The sequence below is a fragment of the Gouania willdenowi genome, chromosome 3 (assembly GCF_900634775.1).
Source record: "Gouania willdenowi chromosome 3, fGouWil2.1, whole genome shotgun sequence".
Classification (NCBI taxonomy): domain Eukaryota; kingdom Metazoa; phylum Chordata; class Actinopteri; order Blenniiformes; family Gobiesocidae; genus Gouania; species Gouania willdenowi.
This window is the reverse complement of record NC_041046.1, coordinates 27,543,402-27,570,419: the sequence shown is the minus strand read 5'-3', so window position 1 is coordinate 27,570,419 and position 27,018 is coordinate 27,543,402. Positions and strand designations below refer to the sequence as shown.

The 27,018-nt window shown below is 38.8% G+C and overlaps 1 protein-coding gene across 4 annotated transcripts in view; it reads right to left on the bottom strand.

Moving 5' to 3' along the window:
- Positions 1-27,018, bottom strand: part of tub (TUB bipartite transcription factor) — a 55,502-nt gene that overhangs the window by 21,448 nt on the left and 7,036 nt on the right. The window contains exon 2 of one of the 4 annotated variants that reach the window (XM_028473509.1): positions 9,940-10,026. The exons of 2 other annotated variants lie outside the window; for them this stretch is intronic. In XM_028473509.1, the coding sequence (XP_028329310.1) occupies positions 9,940-9,977 (38 nt within the window). In that variant the 5' untranslated portion in view covers positions 9,978-10,026. Of the gene's footprint in view, positions 1-9,939; positions 10,367-27,018 lie in introns of those variants that run through there. One more of the 4 variants, XM_028473501.1, reaches the window with a different exon arrangement.

Here is a 27,018-nt window from a genome sequence, read left to right as displayed (position 1 = left end):
TGCACCCCAGTGTGACAGGCGTTGCTTAATAACAGGCTTCCCCTTTACGGGAATCAGCCCAGGAACCGAACAGCTGATGGCTCCTCCTGAGGCTCCTTGTCATGTCCATGTAAGTGTGTACGGAACGAACTGGACACAGCAAATGAGGACACATGCTCTCCTTCTGAAGCAGAAAAGACCAACAGTTCACTAGGAGAACGTGAGCCCGCCACCTTTGTCACAAAGGCTAGGCTTCGCTTCAAAATCATCCTCACATCGCCCGGGAAGAGCTGAGCGCATGACGGGTGCACTGAGAGTGCATGGATATCACTGAACCGCTTAGCTGAGGCCAGCGCCAGTAAAAAACAGCCTTCAGAGAGGCAAACTTCAGGCCCATCTCTCCCAGCGGTTCGAAAGGAGGACGTTTAAGTCCCTCCAGAACCACAGCCAGATCCCACGATGGTACCAGTGGTCTGGACAAGGGGAGGAGCCTGTGCGCTCCCTTCATAAACTGGCAGACCAGTGGGTGCTAGCTTGCTGGTTTCCCCAAAGCCTACATGACAGGCGGCAATCACCGCCAAATACACTTTCACAGTGGAAAATGCTTTGCGCTTGTCAATCAGGTCCTGCAGGACTGACAAAATCACTCCCACCAGGCACTGAAAGGGGACGTGCTTCCTCAAGAGGCACCATCCCTTAAAAACCCTCCACTTGCTCGAGCGCGCTGTATAGTGGAAATCACACTCTGTGAGAGTACCACGGCTCACAGCACCAGGCACTCTGGGTGCGGGTGGAAAACCGAGCCCCTCGCCTGCAACAGCAGATCCCTGTTGCCCCTGGACAACAGGTTGGCGCCCGTGTTCAGGACCACCGAAAGGTGCTTCGCCCTCAGTGAGAGGAGACGACCACAGCTCCAGAGGATCAGTTTGCGTGCCAGCAACCGACGAGAGCGCAACCCGCCCTGGGTTTTAAAAGTTAATAAAACGAATATGGTGCAAAATAATGCATTTTGTTAGGCACAGATCTTCTAATAAGGACATTTCAAAAGTTTTAGGCCACATTTGTAAAAACAGTGGAGGATCCCTTTAAAGCTAAGGAAAGTAGGCTCAATGGTTCCTTTATAACCTTCTTTAGCCTAGGAAACACTGATGCATCCTTTTCCAAACAAGACCAGATAATGCTGCCCCACAATGCCTTGCGGTGACAACATTTAAAGGGACCTGCTCATCTGAGCATTGACGGAAACTTACGAAGACTGAAAAGGGATGCATATCATGTAGGTTACCAATGCAATAATATGCCTTGAACAACTTTAAATAATCTAAAACCCATATCTTAGGATATTCAAGCCATATTATCAGATTATAACTGACATAAAACAGAGTTCAGTCATTCAGGGAAAAGGAATCAGAGACATTTTTAGCCACATTATGTTTTAACATATTTCATTCACCTGGAAATGCTTTGTGTGGTTGTACATTTGTATGCTTACAACGTTATGTAGGCCTAGCATAAATGTAACAGTTTCATAAAATCATCATCAGCGTGAGCAACCATTCTCAATGTGACATTCTTTTAGTTTCACTTTTGTGATATTTGTGACCACCGTTGGATTAATACGTCACCTAGTGGAAGTGCGTCTGATTGCCAAAACAAACGTGATGGCTTTTCCCTTAAGAAGTCTCCTAACCTTAACGGGGTTAAGGAAAAGTGGATAGGAAAGGAGATACTAAGGACTATTCGGATGCAGCCTGATGTTTGGACACAGAATGGTTGCTGGTTCATTGTCTGTGTGGCCCTCCACATGTGTTGTGGCGTTTTGTCCCCTGCTCCCAGTTTTCCCTGTGCGTCCTTTAGATTTTTTGTTAGATTTCAAATAAACATGGACTGGTTTTATGAACGCTACGCCTGCCTGCTGCCTCCGTCTGACTCTGCACTTGGGTAGTCCACCCACCGTTCCTGAAATATCAAAAAGTGTATTTGAGCTTGAATTCCTTTGAATGTGTACATATATACAAATAAATGATATGTATTTTATTTTATGGTGAGCTAAAAAAAACCAAAGTTAAATTTACTTTTATCAAGATTCAATCTTGCATTAAACGTTTTATTAGTTATTTTGTTTATTTGATTCTAAAAAATTAAAAAGTAAACTATTAGATCAATTATTCTGTTTTCTTTATAAAACAACCTGGTGTGGAACTGCTTTGTACAATAAGCAGCACTAGAATCACAGGAAACTCGTTTTAGTCTTAATTTTAAATCTATTTTGAGAAAGGAGGGTTTAATTTGAGAAGGCTAGGAGAGTGTAAACACTTGTCGTACATCAGTGCTTCTGATCAAACAAAGCCATAATATCTGTCTGGCTGACGATGTAAACACAATAAATGTTCCCCTTAACAAAACTAGATTTTCAATCAGGAGCAGTGAGTGATTTGCTGTTTACTGTCTACGTCCACTTTGCACCCACTCTTCCCTTTTTTCTTTTTATAGCCAGGGCTTTTTAATCAATGACGACAACCTCGTTGATTGCTATGATCGGTCCTGGAGAGCAGGCATGTGAGAGACTTCTGGGAAACCTTTGTGGCTCCTGATTAGAGAAAGTAGGGTAATTTATTCTTCTTTGAGAGAGAGAAAAACAAAACTAAAACAGGAAATAAAAAAAGACAAGCAGGAACAAACCGTTAGTTCCACAATGGGTGATACATGTTTTGTACAATAACTTCATAATAGCTGGGTTTCTATTTCCCTTGGAAATGCGCAAAATATAAGTAGCGCAATAAAAACTGGTAATGGAAACACCTGAATTTCAAAAAAACATTGAAATATCGCTAAAACGTTTCTACATTTTCATGAGGAGGAATTTCGATATTGAAATGTGTCGATGGAAACACTTTCTGCAAATACACGCCAGAGAACGTGACGTACATGGTCACATGACTACTTCTCTCTGAGATAATAATATTGTGCGGTACGTGTAAACAGAAGAGGAGACATTTATTAGCATTATAGTTCAGAATCATGACTACCACACTAGATGTGAAACAACAAAGGAATACAGAACGTTATAAGGAGGTTTGGAGCGTCTGTCTTCTTGCAGCGAAGTCTCGCAGGATGAGATTTCACTGGAGTTACGAGGCTTCTGACCAAAACAACCTTCAATGGAAACACGTTCAAAGCTCAAATATACTTAATCTTATTGGTTTTAAATAAAAAATAATTTTGTAAAATCTGTCATTTGTGTCCAACATTTTTATTCAACAAAAACTATTTGTGCAACAATAAGTTAGTTAAATATTCACATTTATCACATCTGTAACTTTCACAAATGTCAAAAAAATAATAATTTAATTTATTGGTGCAGATATGCTATAAAGTAATACTAACTACATTACTGATGAACTTCTTTACAGTGTAGCCAGTGTACCCATTAAAGCCTGGATGCCCTGTCCTCCTAATGCAAGAAGTTGCATTCCTCACTGGACTGAATTGATCTGACCACATCTGCATCATGACTTAGAAGAAGACTTTATCTGCTATTCACTTCATATTCTTTCTTTTATTATCTTACATTGATATCAGATATTGGTCTGATATCGGTAAAAAAAAAAAAAAAAAAAAACGATCTTTAGTTTATAGCAGCTGCATCTAAAATCTCTGATATAATCTATATTGTTTCATTGGAAATATTGAGAGTTTTTAACGGCCTTCTGATGAATCTAATTTAATACATTTTTTTATTGATTTTATTAAATTGTAGAATATTCTTATGTTTAAGGTTAAAATGTATGTAAACCATTGGTTAATAATAGAGTCCAATTTTCTCATACTTAGTGTTGCTGACTATTGTTCTCTTATTGCTTTTTATTATTATTATTATTAATATTATTATTATTATTGTTCTGTTTGAGTAATATCACTTGATCAAGCCTTTTCTAAAATTCCACACTCTAAAATAAGTAATAAAAGCATGTATAATTCATGCTGATATCGTATCGATCAGTATCAGCCAATATGAAATGTTATGATACGTATCTGTATCATATCAGAAGTGGAAAAAATTGTATTGGGACACCCCAACCAGTCAATTAAATGGGATGATTTAATTGTCCACTGCTCCGACCATAGCAAACTGGATTCAAACCCACACTCTGAATTTTGATTCAAACTGATTCACTCTCTCTGAGAGGCAGTTTTTAACCATGAATATCCTTATCATGCTTTTTCCTTATGTCCAAAACAAACTCATTAAATCTCCAGGAATGGAACAAGGGCAGTTTGACAACCACTGATCTAAAGTACAGCAGCATCTTTCTCATCTCCATATCAATCCCATTCGGCCATTCTTCACTTATCTTCATGTAGCTTTCATAACTATAACAGAAGATGCTACAATGAGGGTGTATATAAAGACACTGGTGACGCACATGGGGACATTTCACAGAGTAAATGAGCAGGGGTCGTCTGGCATGCATTACCTCTCCACTGGATTACTGTAACTCACTCTATGTGGGGATTGGTAACTAAATCTCCCATCGCTCGTCTCCAGATGTTTTTAAATCATTGCATGGCCTTGCACCCAAACACCTGGCAGACCTTCTTCACCCCTACCTTCCTGCTCGGGCACTTAGGTCAGCTGACCAGCGACTGCTAAAGGTGCCAGACTGCAGAAAAAAGCTCAGAGACAACCGAGTTTTTGCAGTTGTGGGTCCAAAGCTGTGGAACGCACTGTTACTTTATATCAGAGAGGCTTCATCTCTGCCTGTTTTTAAATTTCTTTTAAAAACATCTTTTTACTTTGGCGTATGGTTTTTAATTGCATTGATTTTATGTACACTGTAATTTTATATTTTGTATTGCACTTTTGTACAGCACTTTGTCCCCCTCTTCCTGGGTTTTTTTAAAAAAATGCTTTATAAATAAAGTTGGATTGGATTGGATGCATGTTTCAGCCTTCACTTAAAAGCACTGTCACTTCTTTTATCTCTACAGCAGTAATAGAGGCAGTGCGTGGAGGTGTTTTGTCCACTTTGCTCCCATATTGTTTTTCAAAATAAAGTGGAATCTTTATTTAGTGTTCAACTTAAACTGGCTCTTCGTATCTATCCATGTTGTATTTTAGCCTCAAGCTTGACTTTTCCACAACAGTATTTCATATTCTGTTCATAATTTTGCTTCTTTTAAAAGATTGTATTTAGAGAATAATCCTATTAAGAACTATATATAAATCATGTGTATTCAATGAAAATATGTTTGCAAAATGTTTTAATTATTTATATTCACAAACATCCAGAGGATGTTTCTAGATGCTTACTTCCTATTTTCTCACTGGTCAAAGTTGAATATTGCTTTATGGTTGATGAGCAATTTAATTAATTAACTTAACTAATTAATTCAACGTCATTCTTTGCAAACTGTGTAGTGTACTAACATCAGCTGTTTATAGTTCCTTTGCCCGCACAGAGGCAATAAAAACATTTCAAACAAACAAAGCACTTCATGTCTAACGATCAGAGTAATCACGTACGGGAAACGACAACAGGCATTAAGATAACGACACAAAAAGAGCTTTTTTAGCACGGGTCAAACAGCTTGTTACTGTGTGGAGTGTCTCTCTACACGCATTGCTGATTATGTTTATGGAAAGCATGATGTTTCACCACTATGAGTTGTATTCAATTCATGTTTAATGTACTGCAAGTGAAAAATAAACCTGACACACATCGAGGCAGATACTGTATACTTTAGGTATAAATTGGATTTTTAATACTGATGAATTGAGTGCAACGTGACCCGGGAAAAAGGAGCAACCGGGTCAGAAAATTGATGGATGGATGAAAGGAATGCCTATTGAACTGAGGAAAACATCCAAAAAGTGAACACAAGAAAGAAAGTTTAAGGGACAACCACAAAGACCATTGCATTGAGGAATAATGAATGTTACTGGAGCCACTCAAACCTTAATGCTGCGTTCACACCGGATGTGTCACGAAATGTTCAGGCGACCAGATTACATAAAAATTCAATATAGAAATCTTTCCTGCGGTGCGGTCCGATCCGCGCGTCAACAGCGTTGGCTGTGCGAGCGCGCTCCCAATTTTCGCACATTCTCACATTCGCAAGAGTTGAAAATATTGAACTCCTGCGACTGTTTCGCATGACGAAAGCCAAGCAGTCTTTGTTGATGATGACGTCAGGCCGTCAACACGAACACCGGTCTGTTCACCCATTCAACCATGGAGTAGAAGCTGTGTGTGACCACCTGGAGCTGTATGTCACACCTCTTTTATAACCGGGGCCGGACTAGGAAGGAAGAGAATCAGCGAGGAGGCGGTAGTAGCAGGTAAAAGTTCTCTCTGTAGTTTTCATCTTTGATAGTCGGCACTGAGCTAGGATAGCATTAGCCGCTAATTACACCGGCTTTTTTCACTGGTGGTTTATGTTTCTGAGAGGAGAAAAAGGAGCACAGCTCCTCGCTTCAGCAGGCAGTGAAACTCAACGAGCTGGATGTGTCGCTGGTGGGCGGTGCTTCGCTTCAAACGCGCATATAAAGCGAAGAGGGACATTTTTTGATCCTGCATGACCTTTTGTGTGGCAGACGTGTCCGGTGCCGCAGAAGACGCACTCGGTGTGAACGCAGCATAAGAAAACCACAAAACACAGCAACTTCTGTCAAGAAAATAGAAAAATGTTTCACTTTGACAAAAGGATGTCACTTCAAATAATTTGTATGTATAATGTTGACAGATTATTTCATTATTTGTATTATAATTATTTAAACAAATGCTTAAAATAAGCTTCCATAGACATTGTTAGCAGCCAGTGTCACACTACTGGGCTGCTTTGGTTTAAAATTAAATAAAGAACAATGCCAATACCAGACGACTGATAACTGATTCAATCTCATTACGACGGCGTCAAAATGTCTACACAGACTCTGCCCCTTGATTAAAATCTCCTTTGACCAACTCCATTGATCTACAGAAGGGCTCCTGTACGACATGTTTTAGTGCATCTAAAACATGATGTAAAGGAGAACTCCAGGCCCTCCAGACCTGCTTTTAAGCATAACATACAAATGCATCATTTGTAAAATCAAAGGCACTAAAAATCTTCAATCAAAAAACAGCAATAATTATCTTCAAAGGTAGAAATAACTTACTTCCCTCCAACTTACTGAATATGTTCAAAGAAAGAGAGGGGCGTTATCCCCTCAGAGGTAATCTGAACTGGAAACAGCCCATCCACAACACAACCATGAAAAGTAGATGTACAGTATATCTGTGTGTATATATATATATATATATATATATATATATATATATATATATATATAGTAGGAATGTGTTGAAAAAAAAGAAACAAACGATAATAAGATGGAAAAGTACAGAAGTGAGTCTGGGCTACAGAAGAGTGTATGAAGGGGAGTAGTTAAGTTTTTTTTTCTCTCCCTGAAACATTATTCTGTATTTCAGTATCAAGAATGTGCATGAACAGTATGCGTGCATATACTTTTGCTTTGATTATCAATTTATATTGTATTTTGTAATATAGAGTTTGACTGACCAATAAACCAAACATGCTTTTGTGCACCTGAATCCAAGGAAGGAACGTGTTACCTAATATTAAACTACCATTCATAATCCAAATGGTTTTTTATACTGAGTAAAATACTCTGTTAAAACACAGCAACACTTGTCAGCAAGTCCATAAAGACAGTGGCTGTTAGACAGTGTATGGCAAAATTGGCTAAAATTCAATATGATAAAATATAATAACAAAGAAAGTGAAGGCAAAAGATTTTTAGACCCAAATGAGTCTGAGAACAAGTAATGGATGTTCTGTGTAATCATTCTATGTTTGTTAAATGAGGAGATGATGTCCCTAAAAATCCCCAACAGGAAAAACCAAAGCTCTTAAAATAATTTCAATAAAATTATGGTAGTAAATAAGTAGCTGCCACTCCACATTGGAACATTATTATTATTATTATTATTATTATTATTAACATCCCAACCCGGACACACTGTTTGAACTGTTGCCATCAGGCAGACGATGCAGGCCAATTAAAACAAGGACAACTACATTCAGGAACAGTGTTAGTGTTTACCAAACAGCAATAACTACAGTTAATATTAAAAACACAATGTGAAGGCTGTGTGTGAATATCTTATTTATTTTTTTCTTTCTTTTTATGCTATTTTTTTTTTTTTAACAAAAAAGCTTGGTTCGTCAGCGTTCGGGGTAAAATAGTGAGAAACAAATCTAATAGCACACACAGCGACGCGTTCTTATCTTTGTATTTCAGTTTCTTTTGCTTTTTCATTTTGAACTATTTTATTTCCATCAAAACCATGAGTCATAATCCATTGGTAAGGACGGCAGTCATAATGATGTTTCTCACACAGACAAGATTCTTCTGAAGGTGTCATCATGAAGATCAGTAGAAGACCCGGTAATGAGCCACTTGGTACAATCAGGTATGTAGTGAGTCAGGTAGTCCATCGATCAATAAGCAGCTACAAAAAAATAATTTAATATTTGTATTAAAAGTACTTCTTACAGATACTAAGTGCCATTTTAACACTTCAGTAGTTTGAAACGCATCGCTGTTTCTAAAAGGTGTGGCAGTCATTGGCTACACTTTGGAGGTAAAGAAATTCAGAGGTTGTTGGATGTTTTGAAGTGAAGAGCAAGGACATCTTCTTCCACATCACAACAAAGGCTTTTTTTGTTTTCCAATCTAGTACATCTGTTCCCTGCAGGTGTGTGTGTGTTTGCATTGAATACATGCACTGTACCTCTAATGAGATGACAGAGCCACAGTGCTGCGGTTTTGTCCAATTCTGCACACAGGCCATTGCATTTTTTTAATGGCAGCATCAGAAAAACAAAAAATACAAAATAAAGATGCTGCTTAACCCTCTTCATGTCACCTTCTTCATAACTTCAAGCACTGGTTGTTATTAATGACTTGTTTCAAGTGGTTTAGGTGCTTTTCAACTAATACACATTTTCTGCAGGGCAAAGATGAGTCAACAACATGGTCCAGAAACAACATGGTCCAGAAATACTAAAAACAAAAAAATCAAACCCTTTCTACTCATTGCATCCACTGAGTTGTCCAAGAAAAGCTGTTTTACAAAGGTTGTTTTTTGCCATTTCCTGATCTGGAGCTTCATCCTGAGAACTGGTGGATCTCATTGTCACTGATAGCAACCGTAAGCCAATTGCATCAAAGCGAGCAGGGGAAACCATGGCAATTGTTGTTCAATCAGGGGAAAGAGCCCGCAGCCTTTGCACTGTCCTACTTGAAATGATGAGGGCACAGATATACTCTAGACTGTGCAACATCTCACCAAAAGTAGGATTTTCTTTTATTTATTTATTTTTGGGCAAACAATTACTTTTGGCATGCACCTGAAGGAGGAGCTCACTTTTGGACTAACCCCATTCATCAGAGCACAGTAAATACACACTTAAAAAAAAAAGACACAAGGAGTTCTCCTATGTTCACCGCTTAATCATAATCCAACAAAATTACACAAATTCACAGTTTAGAAACCTATAAGCAACAATGACATGTTTAATATGATATAAGAAGGTCAATATATATTCAATTTCACCAGTAAGACAGGGCATGATTAGCTGTTTGATTACATGGAATTCAAAATACTTTTTTTAGTATATCTGGATAAAATATAAATTAATATGAGAAACATCACATATTGTTTTTTTTGACCTTATATTCTGTACTTTACAATACTCAAAGAATGAGATACTTTGGTTTTACTGCAAGTTATCGGTTACTGTTAACAACCAGACCTCTTTAATAAACCGTCCCACAAATCAACTGACACACACACACGCATACACACACACATGCACACACACACACATGCACACACAGCCAACAGGGATGAATGGTCTCCTCTGTTCTGTTGAAAAATGTGACGGTACCTGTAGGGGATCCAGTCAGAGGAGTGCTTGGAGCTCATTCTGCATCAAAGGCTCTGACTGCTGCCGTCCGACTGCAAGGCTAATGGCCTGCAAAAGCACCAGAGTAAGTGGCTGCAGAGGTCTGAGGACAGCGATCACAGCCGGAGAGCCCACATTGCCTGATCATCATCTGCACGCAGCCCTACATGTACGTTCCCAGCCTGCCTGTGTTTCTCTGTAACGTCCTCTCTCTGTGGAGCTGCAACAACCCCAGTCACACAGCCGCACTCTTCCCTCACACACGCCGAGCACGTGAAATAGACGTTTTCTCTTCATCCATGTGTGAGCTTGCAGTCAATGCCTCCTCTTCTTCTCTCTCATCCACTGCCTCGGCTCCCTTCCTCACGCTCACTTAGTGCTCTCTATCTAAATCTCCCTCTGTTTCTTTCCCTTTAAGTCCCCCCCCCCCTCCTTTTTTCCCCTCACAGACTAAATCTCTCTCACTCTGCCTCTTTCACCAATTCATCGCTCATTATCTCTCGTGCAGCATCATCGCAGCAGTGGGTGAAAAAGCTGTAAGTGAAAAAAAATGAAGAAATCCCAAAAACAATCATTTTCATTCTGGCTCTTAAAATCTTTGTCCATGCTATTTCTGTACAATGGCATCCATTTGTTTTCTTGACACCATGCATACATGCATTCCCTTTCTCTGCTGCATAAAGCAGGTAAAGCAGGGACTCATGAGGGTTTTCTAAAGAATATTTCATTTCTTCTCTTTGAGTCTATGGCATTAGCATATGACTGTGCAGGCTAGTGTTAGCAGCCTTTAATTGAACGCTCTCAATGGCCAGACAAAGACACTCTCTGATAGCGCCACAGCTCCGAAACCGCTCTCTCACACACATCTGCTTCCGCCCTCTTTCTGCTTGGCCTCACTGTCACCACATGAATACACATCGCTCACTGTGATCCCCGGGTTATTCAGGAGTCCATCTATAAGACAGTTAAACCAAGCTTCTGGTCAAAAGTGGCCAATTCATGTCATGCACGAGGCCAATATCTCCATCCTTGGTGGAGAGTGAGAAACCTGTGCAAAAATTGGGAAAAAAATGTATTTACCCATAAGGAACAGAGGAAATTCAGCTCCTTACGGATTTAGATGAAAGCGTTCTTTCAACTTCCTGCAAAATACTTAGAGGCTAGATGTGAATGGTATTTCTTTTCATCCTTGTTACGCAGTTACAGTATTCTGGGATTTTTAAAACCGGTGAGAAATAGGTCAAAGTCATTAGACTTGTGTCTAATGTAGGCTTTACACTGATCTGATCGTCTATCTCGGATCGGCCAATATTTTGCATTATATGCAATTCATGTGATCGTCTGTATTGTCTTAATTCACAGATCTTATCAATGATTTCTGTAGATGCTCCTATTGCTTTGTTTTATTCGTCTCATTTACACAGAAGAGTTGTTTGGTGTTTGCTCTACGTGACACGGCTCTATAGTATTTCACTCACATTTGTGCACAAAGGTTAAAACCTATGCGCAAACGGCAACAATGTCTCTCGGTTGGAGCAGACCACCTGAGCACCGCACTTCTTCCCCAGTCTAATGGTCCCACCGCCGCTGTGCACCTGTGAATACGAACTATAAGCAACAGCAGGTTTTGCGATGCCACAATCAGGATATACGTGTTTGTTCCTAATGCTAATCCAGCGTTGATGCTATTCCAGTGTGGTCGCCTCCGCAGCTTAATCTCCAACTATCTTGTAGTTGACACAGCTGCTGTTCAGGGACTAAATGAAATGTTTAGCTCACATTTACACCAGCAAGTGCTTTGTCTGCATCGCATTTTTAAGCAGAGCCTTGACAGTCTTGTGCGTACAATGTTATGTTCAGGTCCTGCATGGAAATAGCCAACTCTTCCACTCCCTCACAGTCACAAGAATGCATTTAGGTCGCAAAACATGTTACCGTTTGATTTTTCGTGAATCTGTATCAGGTCGTACTAAAGGACATTTTGTCGTTACCTAAAAAAAACAACTACCTGACTTCATATGATCGAGTTGGTTTTTTTAAACTCACTGATCGGTGATCGGCCCAAAAATCCTGATCGTGTAAAGGCTAGTCTGATGCTAATCCATGATAGTTGATGGACTTTTCATGTGTGATGGATACTTTTATTCTCTCAAGGTCAGACCTCAGCTCACCGTAAAATCAGATTAAAACCAATATCGTACTTTAAACCGTATCAAATAATAATTTTCAGCCAAATTAAACAGAGGTTTTGTCTTTAAGATGAATGAAGGTTGCTGCTGTGTCTCATGATCCTAAAAGGATGTGTGAGTAAATGCTTCTCATGTCTAAACTCAGATGCACTTCTCCTAATGGGTGCAGCAGCCTGTTCTTGTAAACAAGGGGGGGGGGGGGGGGGGGGGGTACGTAATGTATGAATACCGTCTTTAAAAAATTATATGTATTTTATTTTAGTGTTGCTGCCATTTTATTTTGTGTATTTTATTCTCTGACTCAATATGTCCCTTATTTACTGGGTAAAAAAATCTCATCGACAAAAAAAGACGAGTATTTTTTTATTCTTCATTGAATCACTCCTATTTTGTTTAGTTGTTGTTTCCTAACAACTCCCCATTATTTTCCTTTGTCGATGTTGTTCAATGTTGTCATGTACCACAACGCAATGTGCTTTGGTGTGTGTCAAGAGTCCTTACAGCGTCATGGCCAATTCCCACACTTTAAAAAAGAAGGACTTCACTCGTTCTTACGTTTATTTTCCCAGTGACAAAAAGGTGAAAAACCTTTTAACACAAAACACAATGTAAATAAGTTTACATTTAACATTTAATGAGATAAAAGTACATTTTAAATTGTTATATTTACTAGATCATCGCAGGTAAGTAATCTGTAAAATTAGGAATTGACCAAACAGAAAACTAGGTCTACTTTTAGAACCCGAATAACCATTTTACCTTGTATTTTCTACCAGTTATAGATAATACAAGTTTTTGTGTTCATTTGTTTGTATGGTTTTTATGGACCCCACATCTGAAATAAAGCTATCTATCTATCTATCTATCTATCTATCTATCTATCTATCTTGGTTTGTTTGTTTGTTTGTTTGCAACAAAGAAATGTTTTTTTAATGTTGATAAATAACATTGAATGTCATATCCTGGAGGACAATGAATCCTTTCTCAAATATCATGTAATATTTCTTTTTCTTTTCTATTACAACATTGAACTGCAAATGATAAATCTTCATGACAAATTAGATTTTCCGGCTCGGGTTTGTCATGCATTTTCCCCACAGGCATTTTACCATTGGAACCACTATCAGTAATTATAATAATGGTCTGTGCACAGACGGCACACTGATGTGAAAATGGATCCCTGGCTTGTGTCAGCTTGTCTCTATCAGTATGGCTGGGACACAGCTGCGAAATACACAACTTTATTAATGCAGCGGCCTAAGTCAGAGAACACACACAATGAGTTTAATTTCCCTGGGGAATATTTACATGTTATATCAGTGTACTATGTTAACATTCACTCAGTGGATTGAAGCAGGGTGGGAAACCCCGGCAGCAGAAAACAAATCATTTAATTTGAATTCTATAAAGATTTTTATTATTTTAAAAAAGCATTATTTCTGAAATACTAATCTGTGGATATTGACAATTATGTGTGGTTTAGTTATTGAGCAAAAACATGAACAAAGGCCATTAGAAAGCTGTTAGTGTGTAAATCATCAGAGTATAAAAGACATTGTTCTGACATGCCTAAAAACTTATTTACAAAACTACAAAAATGCGTTATATGTAGGGCAACTGTTATCTCAGCGGGGCCCCAAAAATGTGGTTGTCTGATACAAGGGTCACATTATCAACATCCATGCCAGTATTAAGAATAACGACCAATTTGAGCATTAAGACAAGAAAGAACAAAGGGTTTTTTTTGTCACTGTTTGTTGTATAGTTGTGTATAGTTTTTAGCCAATTTGTGAATTTATCTGTCATTTTGAAAAATTTGTGCTGGCAATTTGTGTATTTTATGATTCATGATGTGTTTTTGTTGTTTCTTGTGTGTTATATTTGTATTTTGTTTGTCAATTTGTGCCTTTTTTTATTCTTTCAGTATTTTTGTCGTTTTGGGTATTTTTCTGTCATTTTGTGTATCTGTTGTTGTTCTGTGAGTTTAGCTGGTTGTTTTCTGTGTCTGATGTCCTTTTGTGTGTATTATGTCTTTTCTGTGTTGTTGTAGCTTCGTGTATTTTGTTTTGTGTATTATGTTGGGCTTCATATTGCTTCCAATTTCTTGAATTACAACTTTTGGTGGATTTGTCTTGGGGGCCACAACGAAATAGAGCGAGGGTCGCATGTGGCCCCCGGGCCACCAGTTGCCTATGTCTGATGTAGGGCAATGACCCGAACAAAAACTGCAGGCTGCTAAAATGGGCTAACTAAAGCTAAAAAGCAACTATATCTTGAAATATCTGATAGAAAGCACAACAACAGTAACTTCGGCACAGTGGTAGTGATCAAACTACCAGACTGTATAATCACAAAGGACCAGATTCAAACAAGATGAAGTTGTTGTGTTTTTTGCTGCTTTCAAAGACTTTATTCCATATTCAGCGTTGAGAAGAGTCCTCAGAGGAAGACAATTAGGACACAGCTTAAGGAGTGACTCACTCACTACATCTATGTTATGTCACTAAACACACAAGAATGGCTGGCCTATAGAGAGCCTGGATGGGCGGGGGAGGAGAGGGGAGGTGGGGGTGTTGGGAGGGGGGGTGGAATTGTGTTAGCAATGTGTTGGTGTGACCTAAAACAGATCAAACTGCTTGGGGATTGAAGTGCTTTTGATCATTATCACCCATGCGAGTGCGCAGGCAAAGCTGGGAAATAAATAGGCTTGAAATGTATTTTCAAAGATGCAATATTTTCCAAATGAATGCAACTTCGAAGCAGACTTTTTTTTAGCCTTCATTATTCTAACTTTTTGTTTTGTTTTTACATTGCACTTTTATCTTCTATACGTAAAGAAATTTGCAAAAGAGAATAAAGTCAAAATAAAGCCGCAAGCGGCGATAAACGTCCCACGCCTTTGCCGTGCCGCCTTCGCCGTGCCACCTCAAGTTCATACAAAGACACAATATAACAGTGAATTTTATACTATCAATGCATTATTATTGATTTGTTTAGACAGAAATTTACTATTGAGATATGATTTTTGTTGTACTAACACATCCAAGAACAAAGCTGGAGTTGTGATGGGAGTCATTAAGAATATAGCTATCATATTTTGTTCAAGAAGAAAATGACATTTGCCTTTAGAATATCATCCAATCATAATTTTTTCAATTGCGTTACAATACGGCCCAAAACCAATACACTGAAGCCCTTTACAAACAGCGTACATGGAGCGGACTCGAATAAGATCCGGCTACCCCAGCCGCATGTTACATGATATTTTCTGTGCAAACATGCACCCGTACAAACATGTCAGCATTGGCTCCGGGTGGTTTCCAAAGAGGCGGGAATTGCAGGGGAGGGAGTCGATGACGCAAAAAGAACCAAATCCTCCAGCTCTGGTAGACTTGACCAAGCCTAGCATCAACATCAGGAGATGGGTCCTGACACTGCTCCTGACAGAGGCCCTCGTAACATTTAAGGATGGGTCAATTGCAAATTTCCCTACGGGGACAATAAAGTACACTTTACACCTGTGGTGTTTCATACAAAGCCCTGAGGAAGACTCCTAGGAATCGAAACGCATTGGCATAGTAAAAAGGCTTAACTTTCAAACAGTGTCACTGACCTTTCATCTCGTTTTCAACTCAGTGCTATGCCCTAAAAGGAAGTTGATAAGCACCTGTTCTAAAACATACTATCTGTGATCCGGGTCAGCACTCCCAGCTTCATATTTTGTACACCTTACACCTGTGTTTTAAAATACATATGGAGTACAGAGAGGCCAGGGAGCTTGCTTTTATCATCTATCAGCTCAATCACCTGTTGCCCGTTTTGTTCTACTAAAGCCAAAGGAGTGAGAACTTTAAATTCCACACGTATTCAAGTCTGCATGTGGTGTCAGAATGTAGTCAACCATAGCCTTTCCTCTGACAGATACAGAAGTAAGATCGTCTTTTCCTGGGGTTGCCCTTTCATTCACAACACAACATTTGTAGTAGTAGTAGTAGGAGTAGCTCCAGGAGGAGTGTGTTAAAGTTTGAGCTGACGATTTTCAAGATTTGGCAAATTGCTCATTAACACAAAATGGAGAGTATCTCGAAACAAAATAACACAATAAAAAATAAAGCATGCGTCTCATTGACTTTTTTGATCGAGAGGCCAAAACAGAAGTTTGTGAAAATTCCAAATATTTTTTATTTTTATTTTTTTCCCCCATATTAAATTGTCTTCACTCTGTAGGGGGCGCTAATGCCCCAATTTCTGGATTTCCACAATGAGCTGGTTTAGGGCCGAGAGTTTAACAAATGATTCACATTTGACGCAAATCACAGTTCATATGTGCAAATAAAAGCATTTTCAAAAAATTTAAAGTTTCAAAGGTTTTGGCCAAAATGCAAGTTATCAAAAATCTATGGCTAACCTTTGATGTCCCACTTCTCTAGATGATCTCCAGCAAGTTTGATCCCGTCCGTGAAACGCCCCAGGAGGAGTGTGTTAAAATACAACGTTGCCACATATTAAATTATCTTCACTCTGTAGGGGGCGCTAATGGGCCAATGTCCATATGTCCACATTGAGCTGGTTTAGGACCGGGAGTTTAACAACTGATTCACATTTGATGCAAATCGGAGTTTGTATGTGCAATGGGAGTATTTTTCAAAAATGTAATATTTTGTAATTTGTTGGCCAAAATTCACAGCTCCGCCCTGCAAACACCGTAAAAGTTATCAAAAATCCATGGATAACTTTCTGTGTCTCACTTCTCTAGAAGATCTCCAGCAATTTTGAATCCCGTCAGTGAAACGTCCTAGGAGGAATACATTAAAATACAACGTGAGTGAAACATAGCAATTTTTCAATTCAAGATTCTGGACTTCCTGTGTGTTTTTTTGGCATAGTCAAAAAAATATTTTTCACATGTCTTGTCACGGTCTACTTATGTGTCAACTTTCATTGTAGTCAGCTCTACCTTTCTCAAAATGTTACAATTACCCTTACAAATCTAGTTGGCCTGACTCATGTAATTTATGACAAAATAAGTAACATTATGTTAACATTACAGATCTACATGTAGTTCATTCAACAAAATAGTTTCCCGTTAAATTAACACATTTGCTTTAGATGGAAATGCTTTCCACAATTTTATTACGTTCAGCCAGCAAGTCATTTTTTCAGTGTAGAAATATAAGTTAGTGTGTGTGTAACACTTTACTGTTTGTGGGGCAATAAAGAAAATAAAGCCTTCTGTTTGATTCAATCAATCAATCAATCGATCTTTATTTATAAAAATTTCATACATAGAAAATGCAGCTCAAAGTGCTTTTACGTGTTAAAAATGCACCCACCCCATACATCGCACACACAAGTTAAAATAAGGACAATGGCACATGGCTGGGTACAGAGCATCTGGGTAAGGAGTAGGGATGGGCGAGTTTGCCTAAAAAAAATCTCCGATCTTTTAAAGAAAAATTTGAGTTTCGATTTAATTTTTGATTTATTTTTTTTTTCAATGCACTTAAAAATGACTGCAGACATCAGATATATTGTAAAAAGTGCAACTTTATTGCTGTGATTGTCCTCAAGAGTTAAAATGCACAGAACAATCCTGAAATAAAAAGTAAATGAGATTCTGTCATTCAACAATTTCAAGTTTTAACCCAGGTTTAAGCAAAAGCGCAACAGCAACTTCACAGTAGCTTCAATTTTTTGATAAAAAAAAAAAATCAGAAAAATACTTATTCTATAACATATAACATTACAACGAAAAACATAATAAACTCTTCTCTTAGCATCTCAGCATAGTGCGATGAAAACATTAAACATGCCTGTGGCACACATATAGCCTACTCAAAGGGTAAAGAAATGTAAACAAAGAGGGGGCTGGCTCACTACGGTAACCCACAGAGACGGAACGTGAAAAAGTCTGAACAAACTGTGGTGGAATTTTTTTTAATAATTATAAGAAGCACTTGCTGTTTTTACTGTAAGGTTATGATTGAAGGTCAACATAGTAAGAACGTAGTAGGTGGTTCAGGCTCTACAGTGCTGATTGCATAAATTAGGAATGGATGCATATACAGTATAAATATCATATTCCTCCGTTGAACACGAACAATATCTGACTATTACAATACTGACAGTTTTATGTACTCAAGTTTAGTGAGATCACTCAAAATGTTTTTGATACATAGCTTTTAAATCAATCCAAACAAGGCATTACGTTTTCCTGTTAAAAGATGAAAAAGTATGAGCAAAATGTACGAGCAGAAAAAAAAAATATTGTGTGCGATCACACTGAATATGGTGGAGTTTCTTTAAAGAAACAAAGCCTGGTTGAAAGGTAGTTCTCAGGGTTCAAAGCATAAGGAAATACACAGGCCAAGGAAAGTGTCACCAAAACATCCGCATAATATACTGTATAAGACAAGTTCTTTGACCACTCAGCCATAGGCGATATAATGATACATTTTTGGGTCTTTAAGCCCTTCCATATCACAGTCTAGCTGCCACTCATCAGAAATGGGTGCACAAAGGTCAGGGTCTGGAGTAGACAATATACATACAAAATGGCCAATAAATGATTGGACTTACGTCAGATGACAGAGCATCACATATGGAAGCAGAACAGAAGTAGCAATAACGTTCAAAGTATAGCGGTCAAAGTCAATGCATTATTATCGTGTATTATCTTATTAACGCCTTTTTTTAGGGCATCCGTGTTTCATCAGAGGTTAGTTCGTATTGTTGCAGGCTTGGTGGAATTTTAAATGATGATGCATTATGGGAAATAAAGGTGTACGCAAGCAGGAAAAGGAAGGGACAGAAGCTTGCATAAGCAGGAAGAGACATGAAGTAATGTGATTGGTTCTTTCCATTCAGACTGAATGGCAGGGATTGGTCAAAGTTCTTACTCAGTTCAAGCTGCTACAGAGATCTAATTGTTTTTGTTCCTTTTTCTGAATACATAATGCATTGAAAATAAAAAAAAACATATATAAAAAGTGTTTCTGAAAGGGTTGTAGAAGGTATTGCAGTAATGTCAGAATCCCAGAGTAGTACTGAAATAAAATGTCCTCATATACTCATATATTAAACGATCACAGATCCAATTAAATGAATTCAGGTTGGTTTTTTTAGGTGCTGACCAAATTTTTTTCCGCCCTACCTGATTCAGATTCACGTCCCATGTTTCTGGACCTAAACTCAACCTTGTGACTGTGAGGGAGTGAAAGAGTTGAAGAATTTCCAAGCAGGACATAAACATAACATTTGTTGTCAGAGTGTGTGTATGTGGGTGCGTGGCCCTTTAACTGCAAATTAATGCCCTAGTCACTCAACAATGTGCGGAACAGATTGATTATAAGCTGTATGCCTTTGGTGATTGGCAAAATAAACGTTGCAGCTGTTGAATTAAACTGGAGTCCAATGTCATACTCAATGACTGATGTGAAACTGCAAGAGAGTTGGAGATGAAGCTGCTGCGGCAAACCACACTGGAACAATGTGAAGCCTCCATTAGCATTAGGAGCAAATACACATTTCCTGATTGTGGCATCGCAAAACCTGCTGTTGCTTATTGTCCATATTCACAGGTTCACAGCGGAGGTGGGGCGCAGACACATGCGCTCTTCTGTGTCCACCATCACCCTGAAACGGACAGAAGTGTCTGCTATGAAAGCGAAAGTAAACGGGAGGCATCGCTCTGCTTTTAGGACTCTCACTTTTAACATGCTCGGGCTGAATACACAAAACAAATGTGCACACATACAAACACTCACGCAAACATAGGCGCTAACAGCAGATGCTGTCCCCGCTTTCAGAGCCAGTAGACTGGGAAAAAGTCCGGCGCTCAGCCGCTTCTTCGCTGCAACCAGATACATTTTTGCTGTTTGCTCATAGGTTTTCAACTTTGCGCATAAAATGTGAGAGAAATAAAGCAGTGTCACGTAAAGCGAACAACTCTTCAGTGTAAATGCGATGATAAAACAATGCAATGGGAGCATCTACAGAAAGTCACAACAGTGATGTTTGTTTTAATAGACAAGGCTTGTACTGTAATTGCTTGGCAGTGGCTATCCGTACGGTTGACGTATCAATATACCGACATTCTATCTGAACGCAGCGCCCCTTATTGGCCGGTTTAGGTCACGTGATAGGTCAGTCATTGTCCAGTTTAGGTCATGTAACTAAGACTAAACCTAACCCTAAAAATTGTTGCGATATAGGGTTGTAACCTAACCATAACCCCAAGACGCTACGTACGTGTACTTTGGTAAACATACAGTACCAATAGCACAGGGGTTGTCCATGCGGCAAAAGAACGAATAGACACTTTGTAATTGTTTTCAAGGAGTAGCATTCTGTAACAGTGTATTTATAGTTACCCCATAGTCAATTTTGGCTAAAACTTTTCTTTTGCACTTCAAACTGTTCACATATTGTTTGTTAAAAAGTAGTTAAATAAAAATACAGACCTTTTTGCTTCAAATGATAAATAATCGTGATTAAAATATTGATACAAATAAACGTGATAATCAATTTGGCCATAATCGTACAGCCCTGGACGCAACAACTACTTAAACAAAATGACTAAAAAAAAACACACAAAACAACAACACATTACAGAATAGTTCCAAAGACACACAAACTGTTAACAGAATTACACAAAATGACAGGAAAATACAGAAAACAACAAACAAAGTGACCCCCAAAAGGCACACATTTAAAACAGAAGTAAATAAATGAAGTCAAAACAAAAACATAAAAAATATCAAAAAGACACACAGAAATGACTCCAAAAACACACAGTGTTAAGGTTGAGATGAATGTTGATCACGTGGCCCTCAGATCAGATAGAATCACCGTTTTGTGGCCCCTGCTGTGAATCATGTTAAGTTTAAACTCATGGTTTAGCCTTTGTAAAATCAGTGCTAATATAAAGCATTTCATATGCAAACAATTTGCATCCAAGGGCAACAGACAGGGGTGTAAAGCCATCGGAGACAAAAACCCAACTATGAACAAATGAGTCACAGTTATTCTCTGTATGTTACCAACAATTGTGCATAATTACTGGAAACATACACGACTAACATTTTCCATCTCTGAAATGTGCAGTTTGAAAGGTATATTTAGTCAACAGTTAAAATAGTTTTGCTGTAACAAACATGGTATAAAGTTGTGATTTGAAGGGAGTTGCCCTGACTTTGGTTTAATCAGGTGATGAGCAACATAACATGTACGTCACACACACACACACACACACAGACACAGACACAGACACAGACACAGACACAGACACACACACACACACACACTTACACTTGAAAGAAAATCATCAGGGAGGCAGAGATGTTAAATGAAAGCGTTAGGTGGGGTACTCTGTGCAAAACCTGTATCTATATTTAAAATATTCTATGCATGTGAGTCACATTTTTTGGTGACTGCTTTTCTTTCCTTAATCTTTCAATGTGGTTTGTACAGCAGCTGATTCGCACACTCCACATTTGTTCCTTGGAAACCTCCCGGGGATTACATATAGCAAATTACTGCAGATAAAAGCAGGAAGTAGTGAGCAAGAGGGAAAAGAAAAATCTAATTAAAAAGCTTTAAACAGCACTGGGTACCTTTTTTTTTTTTTTTTTTTGCAGTCATGCATTTCATTCAAAGCACAAATGTAATCAATCAACCAGATGGGTGGGGTTTGCAGGGGGTCACTCTCAAGTGAAATATGTTAATACTACAGAATAAAGTTTACGTAATAAATAAATTAACTCTTGTTCTCTGTTGACGGTGATTAGAAAATCTATGAATCTTATGTATGCATCACATTTACACTCAGCATCTTAGTGAGGTTGTGTGCAGTCGGCTGATGTGAGTCTCTGTCACACAGCCTCCTCTCACACACACTCCTCTGCCGGTTCCTCCGGTGACCATGGCAACAGCAGAGACTAATTATCATTTAAAAGCTCTGCGGTAGACTACTTAACCATCACATCTTCGTCAGAAAAGACACAACGCCAGTGTTTTAACACCTTGTCGAGTTGCCATGGCTCTGATTAATCATCATCTGGCTATACTGCAGCCTACATGACTGTGACACTGCAGCAAGTCAATGATTTTTTAGTCTTATACTACCAACAGAGGGACTCTCTCAGCAGTCAGACTAGTTTGTAATGATGGTTCATGAACACATGGAGGTGCTATACACCACTGGGTAACAACCTCTTGATTTAAAGGTCCAGTATTATGCTATTTTTCATCCATCTCCATTTGTTCTAAGAACTCCAACAACATAGTATTTGAGGTTTATTTTCCCAAACTTGCCTGTTTTCTGGTGTTGTAACCCTCTGAAAAGTCACTTTCAGACCACTTCTAAAAACGGGCTGTTTTTGAGCCTTCATGCATATGCGTCTGTAGATGTCGACTCTACGCCACAGCTTTATTACCATAGCGATTGTCTTTTGCTATCCAGTGTATCCACACACTGTTGTTATTGTTTTCAGCCAAAAAACTGCACATTACAGTAAAACACATGGATATTTAAGAGACTATTGTGATTGTGAGTCTGACAAACGCTGCTTCAGGTTGTGTGTTTATCACATCAGCAGTAGAGTACATCATTAACAGTCACTTTCTTGTCCTCCTCACCTCTTCTGACCACATAAATACTCCATTCAAGACAACAGTCCATTGTTTTGTCCTGCCGCTGTATTGCATTGGGTCACAAACACATCAGATCATGTCAAAGGCAATGCGAGGCAGTGTAACAGCCACTAAAATTAAGACTGATTGTGAGCGCTCACTGCGCTTTGGATTATCTATATAATGAATTATTTATATACTAAACATAAAGATATTAACTGTAATAATAATTAATTGAATTTATATAGCACCTTATTTTGGTGACTCAAAGTGCTTTACAAGGCGTTATTCTTTCACTCCACACTTAATGGTGGTAAGCTACTATTATAGCCACAGCAGTGCTGGGGAAGACAGAAGCGAGCGAGGCTGCCATAGTGCGCCATCGGGGGTGACAGTGATTATGCGTTAGTCCACCAATTAATTTGCCAACCAATCATGGAGTGTCTTCTAAACTTTGTGAGGCATGATAGCCTTTTCTGCTCTGACAAAGGATTGGTCTGAATATCAGTTTCTTCTAAAAATGCAGCCGGGTGCTTAGAGGAACACCAAAACAATTTGGTAACATTATATTTGAAGTTTTATATATAAGGCTGACATTACGCTTCATTATAAAAAAATCAGTTTGTAATGACCAAGCTCATGGCCGGCACAGCCTATACCCAGACTAAGCGGCTGCTTAGGGGCCCCTGGCCACTAGAGGGCCCCAAACCTGGCAATGAGCTGCATAAATCCCACAAGAAGCTAAACATTTTGCTGTGCACAATCAAATCAGCTTAAAAACACATAAAACCTATAATATCAGCTCTCATAACACTTGTGGAATTTGGGTTTTTAAATAAAAGGAGGATGGATAAAAGAACACAATCAACAAGCAGCGTTGAACAGGCCCTCACAACAACTACGCCTGTAGCAATGCGTCAACGACGTCGACTACTCGGTTCTGAATAATCGTTGACGTCAAATCTGGAATTTGACGCATCGCCACACCTATTCGCCACACGCACGTGAGTGACCAAGAGAAACTAGCATGGAGGACGAAACTCCGTCTCCAACCACCTCTCAGAGTCAGGAGCCTGCCCTCCCAAGCTCTACATGTCACCAAAACAGGGTGACATGTAGAGCTGCCCTACACCAAAGGTGTGGGAATACTTTAAACACAGCCATAAGCCTCAAAGTATAGTTATTTGCAATCTTTGCACGGTGTCCGCCAGCGGAGCCTCTTACCCGCGGTTTCGTTTCCATTTGTATTGGGGTCTATAGGATGTAGGAGGGACTTATATACATTAATGTATATATATTTTTGACATCTGCAAACAAACTGCAACACAGTGACGTATTAAACTGGAACTGGAAGTACCGCCATTGCAACCGAGAGCAATTGGAGCCGTAATCTCAAAATAAAATTAAAATAAACTCCAAATAAGTCCAAAAATAATGGATGCACACTCTCGGACTATGTGCAAGTTGTCAAAAAAGTTTCAGCTCTTTCTGTCCCTGAACTGCATATTTGATATTTGAGCCACACACACGCACACGCACGCAGAAGTGCTTGCTTTTATAGAGAGAAAAACTGGGCGTGCCTTAACTGCTCCAGGAGCCCCACCCATAATTAATGCATTTTTTTTTCTAGCCATAGACACACGTCAACTAAAACCTCAGTTTAGTTACTCTATAAATAACTTACCAATTTACACCAAAATGGTTCACCATAGCAACCATCTCCAGGGTCATATCCCACACATGCCTCTGTTGGTGATACAGTGTGATTGAGGAGAAGATGCTGATTTGTACATCAATAGCATAATTAACACGTTTTAGATTTCACCGCACTAATAGAAATATACACAGGGCGTCATTGAGAAACCTTTAGAGCTCTACAATAATCAGGCTCTTTATTTTGGGCTATGACAGAAGCACAGCTGCAGAAAATATTTGCTCTTTTGTGACGTCAATGTAATGTATCTACTGACAAATAGAAATCCATTGCAAACTAAGCTTGCACAGAGTAATAAAGTCAAATGTATTACTCTGAACCTTTTAAAGAGATTTTGCTACAGTTTGACTTTGCACCAAGTTTATCATATTGCATTTTAGATGTTAGACATCTATTGTGCCAAAAGTTTTAAACACCAGCCCTGAACTGTAAAATACGTAATTAGTAGGGGTGGTACATTTCACAATACTAATACATCACAGGATATAATATCGTTAGTGGTAGAAATGTATGGCAAGCCGTTTTAACATTTAATCAGTAGCTGTACTTGCAATTGTAAAACAAATAAAGGATATCTATGGTGTTAACGGGTATATTTTAACATTCGAAGAGTAAGAAAATAGAATATCCCTCGCATGCATTTTTTGAGAGCAAATCAAGAACAATACATGTCCTGCCCACCCCTGACCCTACTGGAGAAAATTCTGATTAAAAATCCTTTTGGCTAGGGCATCATTTCTGTTTTTAACGACTTTTTAAAAGCCTCCTCCACTGAGTCTTCTGACTCTAAATTTAATGCCTGGAAATGTGATTTACAGGAGAATCTAACATCTCAATCTGATTAGAGCTAGAACTATTTATACTGGGCCTCTACCCAGCTGCTCATAATATAAAACTTCATGAAAGATTTTTTTTAAACACATGTTTTTTACAAGCTAAGAGGACAATAGCTAACATGGAAAGGCACGAGTAGACCAGGTATGTAATGTGGTTTAGGGAATTATCTTCCAGAACAACAGGCTTGGTCATGTCACTATACAGTTTCTAGCCCACAGAGCACACCTGCTAGTGAAATGGTAATTCAGCACTATCTACTTTGATGTAAGAAGAGCCAACTACCTCTCTGGATTTAATAAGACACCACTTGCATCAAAGTGAGGAGGCTACAAACACAGCACTTACCCCTGTGAAGCCTGAACCATTGATACTCCAGACATGTGTCATACCCCACTTTATACTGGCTGTGAAATATGTATGCATTTGTCCACAACAGTTCTCTTTTGAAAATGAGACCTTGTCTCAATGATATCTTTAAATAATGTCTCCTGAGTTATTTCCACCACCAAGTCAAGACACAAGATTTTTGGGGTAGCAGCTTTAAGTTAGCACCTCCTTTTAAAGCCCTACTAAACTCAAGAAAGTTCCTCTCTCTCAAGACAGACACCTTTGCTTCTCCACCACAACAGAAAGTGACAGCATCCTCACAGCTTCACAGAGCAAACACAGAATAGGACATCCAAGAAGAAGTTTTTTTCCCTTTCACAGGTGATGTTTGACTGCTGTCGGGTACTTTATGAAGGATGCAGCTTTGACCCGGGATGAAGGAAAGTTGGCTTCACATGTTTGCAGAAGGAGGATCGGAATGAAAGGACGCTTGCATTTGAGCCGCAACTACCTCACGACATTCCATGGAAATCCCGAAGTTTTACCTTTAAAGCTGATATCCAGAGTTTCTGAGAGGACTTCTCGATGTCCCGCCCTCAACATTTGCGCTTCCTCCCCCTGCCTCTGCAATCTACCAGAAGCCACGCCTCTACTTTTTTGCATCGCGGAACATAACAAGGTCGCCTCGGGTTGCATTGATATAGGTCTATGGGTCAGGTAAGAGCCAAAATCATCTGTTTGCTGTTGTGACGCGCGGACTTGTATCCGTGAACAGTTCCGCATTCACTTTGATTGACAATCTCAAAAACAGGAAGTCAAAGCCTATTGGCTGGGCACACTCGGCGATCGTTTTCATTTGTATAGGGGTCTATAGGACGAAGGAGGGACTTATATACATGAATGTATATAAATGACCACCGGCAGTAGACCATAGCAAAAGACTAGTTCACATTTCAAAAATATCATACATAAACATATATTTCTCAGAAACTCCGGATATCAGCTTTAAGAGATGGAAACAGATCAATGAAAAGTTAATCAATCGAAATCAATACACTTAATCTTTAATGAAAACAAGCATAATTCACAAGTAGAGCATCATGAGAGGAGCAAATAAATAGGGGGGCGTGGAAAGAAATCAAGAAAATTTTGAGACCATTTTATGGTAATAAGATATATGTGCATTCAATCGATAAGAAATGTGGAATAACTCTTTGTAGAGTTATATAGCAAAGTCCAAGATCTCAAAATGGCTAAAACAATTAAAAATAAAAGATTAAGAAAAGTCTTAAATCCAATCTTATCCACATCCGCAAAGGTCTTTAGAGTCAGACACTGTCCCCTTCTGCTGTGACTGAGACA